This window comes from Etheostoma spectabile, chromosome 7, assembly GCF_008692095.1.
Source record: "Etheostoma spectabile isolate EspeVRDwgs_2016 chromosome 7, UIUC_Espe_1.0, whole genome shotgun sequence".
NCBI classification, from domain to species: domain Eukaryota; kingdom Metazoa; phylum Chordata; class Actinopteri; order Perciformes; family Percidae; genus Etheostoma; species Etheostoma spectabile.
Genome location: NC_045739.1, coordinates 13,064,888 through 13,069,126, shown reverse-complemented (window position 1 = coordinate 13,069,126; position 4,239 = coordinate 13,064,888). Strand labels below are relative to the sequence as shown.

The window sequence follows — 4,239 nt, the reverse complement described above, 5'->3', positions numbered from 1 at the left end:
TTAAAAGGGGGACCTGAAGCATGTTTTTATTTCATGTCATTTAGTGAAACTGAGATCTTTGCATGTCTCACTCAATAGTCTGCCACCATGTAGTCTGCTGTGGTCAGATGAATCAGGAGTCTAGGGAAACATTATTGCTTATTTGACAGTGCAGTCTGACTGCACAAACTCAGCACATGGCGCTCACCACTTCCTGGCACTCAGGACCTGCTGTAGACTACAGGCTGGCCAATATTTGCCTTCAATTATTCAACAATTTTCATGGCCATTTGAAGTCCTCGGAGCATTTAAATAGGTGACGGGAGGGACCTCCTCTTGGCATAAACTGTGTGGTAGATTATCAAAGGATTTCTTTATGCTTTTGGGCTGCTCATACAGACATAGGTTGAAGTGGGCTTTCTGATCAAGGTCTGATCTGCTATTCAGTTAATTCAAATGGTAGATTTTGGTTATGATATCTTATCCACCTTAAGCAATTGAACGTTCTGCTTTACATGTTTACGTTTATATTATTAATACTCCACAAGGTTGTTACTGTATTCTTCTTTTGTGAAGACCACTCTGGAGGTCAGTACCAGAGACATTAGAAGTGTGCTCTGCGCGCTTAATGCAAACATCAAGCTATCTCTTGAAACACTGCAAATTAACCTTTTCCAATTGCTTGATTTCTCGTAAAGGATAAAGGAAGTGTAATATGATTCTTATTTTCTAAATCCTGGGGGAATAGTGCAAGGAAAAGGCTTTCTTACAAAGGGGATCTTCTGTCAATAACCAAGGACATGGCTAAAGGAAGTTCTAGTTAGATGTTAGTGAGAGACACAGTTAGGCCACACTGAGCAATGCAAAACATAAGGATACAGACTTTGCTGATTTTTTTATTTTAAGGTAAACCATGCTTATTAATGAGCTGAGAGCTACTGTACTTACTAGCATTGGTTTGTTGTTTCTAGCTTTCACCTATTTTTGCCATAAATTTGTTAATGTTTTTTATGTAGTTCATCAAAAGTTGTAATTATTTTCTTTGTTTGTACTAAGTTGCTCAGTAAAAGAAGAGACCCACATAAATGGCAGCGTATGGAACCTGAAATAAAATCCTTTCTTGCCACAAAAGAAGATGTTCATATTAGATTTTTAGCTCCCTTTAGATTCTCCATCAGGGAGCCCTTTGCAATTTAATCATCACTAAAATCATTAAAAAGATCTGAAGATTAAATTATATTGGCATTTGCAAAATTATGTAATACATTTACATTACAATGAAGAAATTAAAATAATGCATTTTTGCTGCCTGGGGTGTATGAAATCTCCACATGGGAAATATAACTGGAGAAGTGGACAGACTCTTATTTTCTTTGCCTTTGGTGGCAGTTAATAGACTAGCAGAGTTTCAGATTTCATTGCGGGAACCTTTCTACACTATCTTCTTTTGATGGATGTCCCTGAAACGGAAACTCTCAGTGGAATTTTTGAATTATGAAATGAAAATGTATTTTTGAGAAGAGGTCAGGTAAAATTGAATGAAGATTTGTCATACGTTTTCTAAATTGTACTTAAAAGATTTGTGGGCAGCTTGGGAAGTATTTCAAGCATGCATTATGGTAGCCAAGGAGTCATTTGGTGTTTCCCATTAACACGCAGTACCCCCTCCAAATGTCTTAAAGGTGTGTGTTTTGATTCCAGGGCTGACGGATGAGGAGGTAGATTTGTCCATTCTGCGCTCTGGCAGCACAGAAGAAACCCTTCCTCTGAGTCCTGTGGAGCCCCCACATCCACTCCATGCAACTCAGCTGGCTCTTGCACCACACAGTGAGTGCACACATCATTTTCCCCCCCTTTGATACCTGGTGCATGTACATGATCTTAAAATGTATGTGCACATCCTCACCTAAAAAAAAGTGAAATTCCAAACTTAAAGCCTTCTACAGGTTTTCTGTTCCCTCTTGTTTTTATTAATTTAAATCCACTAAACAGGATTATTGATTGCTCACCAAATACCAGGGACTTGTACAGACATGTAAGCCATACAACATTTGCCTTGATTGTGAATTCATATACAGGGATTTGACATTGCACTGCAAAAGCTCATGAAGTCTCTTGCCATTCTGTTTTAAGGGGTTCCACACTGGTAAGACCCCACACCTGTATCTTTATTACCTCAGGAGGTTATGAGTGCTGTCCACTGATTTACCAATACAGAATGAAGTCCGCGTAATGCTTAACCCATATGACAATGATTCCAGATGTATTCCACCCTCATTTATTACCACACTGTCCTTGACTCCCCTGGCATCTCATGTTTTGTAATGAAAGTGATGTTGATGGGATGGCCATGTAGTTAGGGAGACTCGCGGCTCTCTGTCCATAGTGGGGGGTTTTATATCAAAACGGCTATAAGGGAGCTGCATAATGAGGTGAGAGCGGGGATTCTTGTATGGGGGGTCATGCTGAAAAGAGGGGGCTACCTTTCTTTGATGTCCTTGTTATGGGGACGGTGCACAGGGACCCGCATCCATCTCTGTCGAAGTAATGGATACTCTGATCTCTATTTCCACGCAGTAGAAGGACAGGAAGGCCTCCACTGAACCCAATAAATTTGAGAGGAGATTGGAAAAACGGGGGATGGATACCACAGTTCCACAGCTTAAGTGACCAAATAAAAAAAGGAAGATGGCAGAGTGGAAGTGGTAGGGGAAAAAGGAGAGATAGAGGAAGAATGAAAGGTCCTAACGGGGGGGGAGAGCAAGTGAAGACCCCTGGTGATGCAGTGAGGGTCAACCACCTATCCCAAGGACTCCCAGGCCTTTCAGAAGCACGGTATTCTGGGATAAGTGACAGTCTATTGTAGATATAATGTTGATGAAGACCCAAATTTATGTGGTTACCATATGGATGCTGAAGAATTTTCGATAGGAAAGGTTACAGGTTCATCCCTCAATGCTGCAGCAGCAATGAAATGTGCCCTTGAATAAGGAGAATAAAATAGCATTCACCTTGAAATATATACCATATAGTCCAATGTGACAGCAGGTCTCATTTTATTTGCATGTCAAATCACACAAGTGGTAAGGCACAAGATCAATCTGGTTTACTTACTTACTCAAGCCAGTAAACATGTACCACATAACCCATTAGGTGTAATCAGACCTGTAATAGAATATCAGTGGCGTATTTTAGTGGCCTTGCCGCTACTAATTTTATAATTGTTTGGGCCCCACCAGAGTAAATAAAAGTAAAACTCACACTGTAATTCTTTCAGAACTGTTTGTTGTTTAGTGACATTTTCAGTTGAATGCCTCCCTTATGTGGGGAATTTCCACTTTGACAGACAGTTGGCCTACCCAGATGACAGCTTGCACAATGACACACTTTCACATTATCTGTCACTCAGCAAGGCATTCAACTTCTAAACACACACACACACACACTCACACACTCACACACTCACACACTCTCTTGCTCTCTCTCTCTCTCAACTTTTTGAATGTTGTAGTTGTTTTATAGGTTTGCATGCAAACACTTTATTAGGCCCAGCCCCCAAATAAGTGGATGACAATGGTGTCCCTTCTGGAAGAGCAGGATAAAGAGTGCTTTTTAGCTCTGTATACTTTACCTTTTATAGTCTAGACATTTTGTGTAAAACAGTGGTCAAATAGATTTAATGATTGTAACGTCACAAATAGATAGATTGCATTGTGCTCATTAATTTAAAAAGTAAAATTTCTAAAACTGTTTTTTTTTTATCTTAAAGGAATACAGTACATCAGTGGTTGTTTATTCACATACATTAACTACAAATTGTGTAACATTGAGAAATAAATGATTTATACTGAAGATCTACTTCCCATTCAGCTCATGTGAATCCTCCTCCTCTCCAGGTCCAGCAGGGTACAGATGGAGAGACTATGGTGCCCTCACTATCATTATGGTGGGCATCGCCTTTGGCTTTCATCAGCTTTACAAAGTAAGTTACAGCCTGTTTCCTCACTGACTGCTTTCCCAGTCAATCTTTCTAAAATGTGTTGTACAAATTATCCTTTGCATCCTAAGATCGGTCAGTACTGACTCTCCCTGATATTACATTAAAATTGGTGGGCTTAGCAAGTACATCAGTTTATGATGAATTATGGTACTAGAATAGAAGGCGCCTCTGCAGTATGTAACATCACTCTGGTCTTGTTATTAAAGCAACCCTGCTTTACGTCAAAGCATGATCTCATTTGAACCCCTTCATTTAAACTA

General features: G+C 39.7%; 1 protein-coding gene across 3 annotated transcripts in view; it reads left to right on the top strand.

The window, feature by feature from the left end:
• The window catches only part of pex14 (peroxisomal biogenesis factor 14), a 45,072-nt gene that overhangs the window by 24,710 nt on the left and 16,123 nt on the right, over positions 1 to 4,239 (top strand). For all 3 annotated transcript variants that reach the window (XM_032521166.1, XM_032521168.1, XM_032521167.1), the window contains exons 4-5: positions 1,681 to 1,806; positions 3,876 to 3,961. In XM_032521166.1, the coding sequence (XP_032377057.1) occupies positions 1,681 to 1,806; positions 3,876 to 3,961 (212 nt within the window). The remainder of the gene's footprint in view (positions 1 to 1,680; positions 1,807 to 3,875; positions 3,962 to 4,239) is intronic.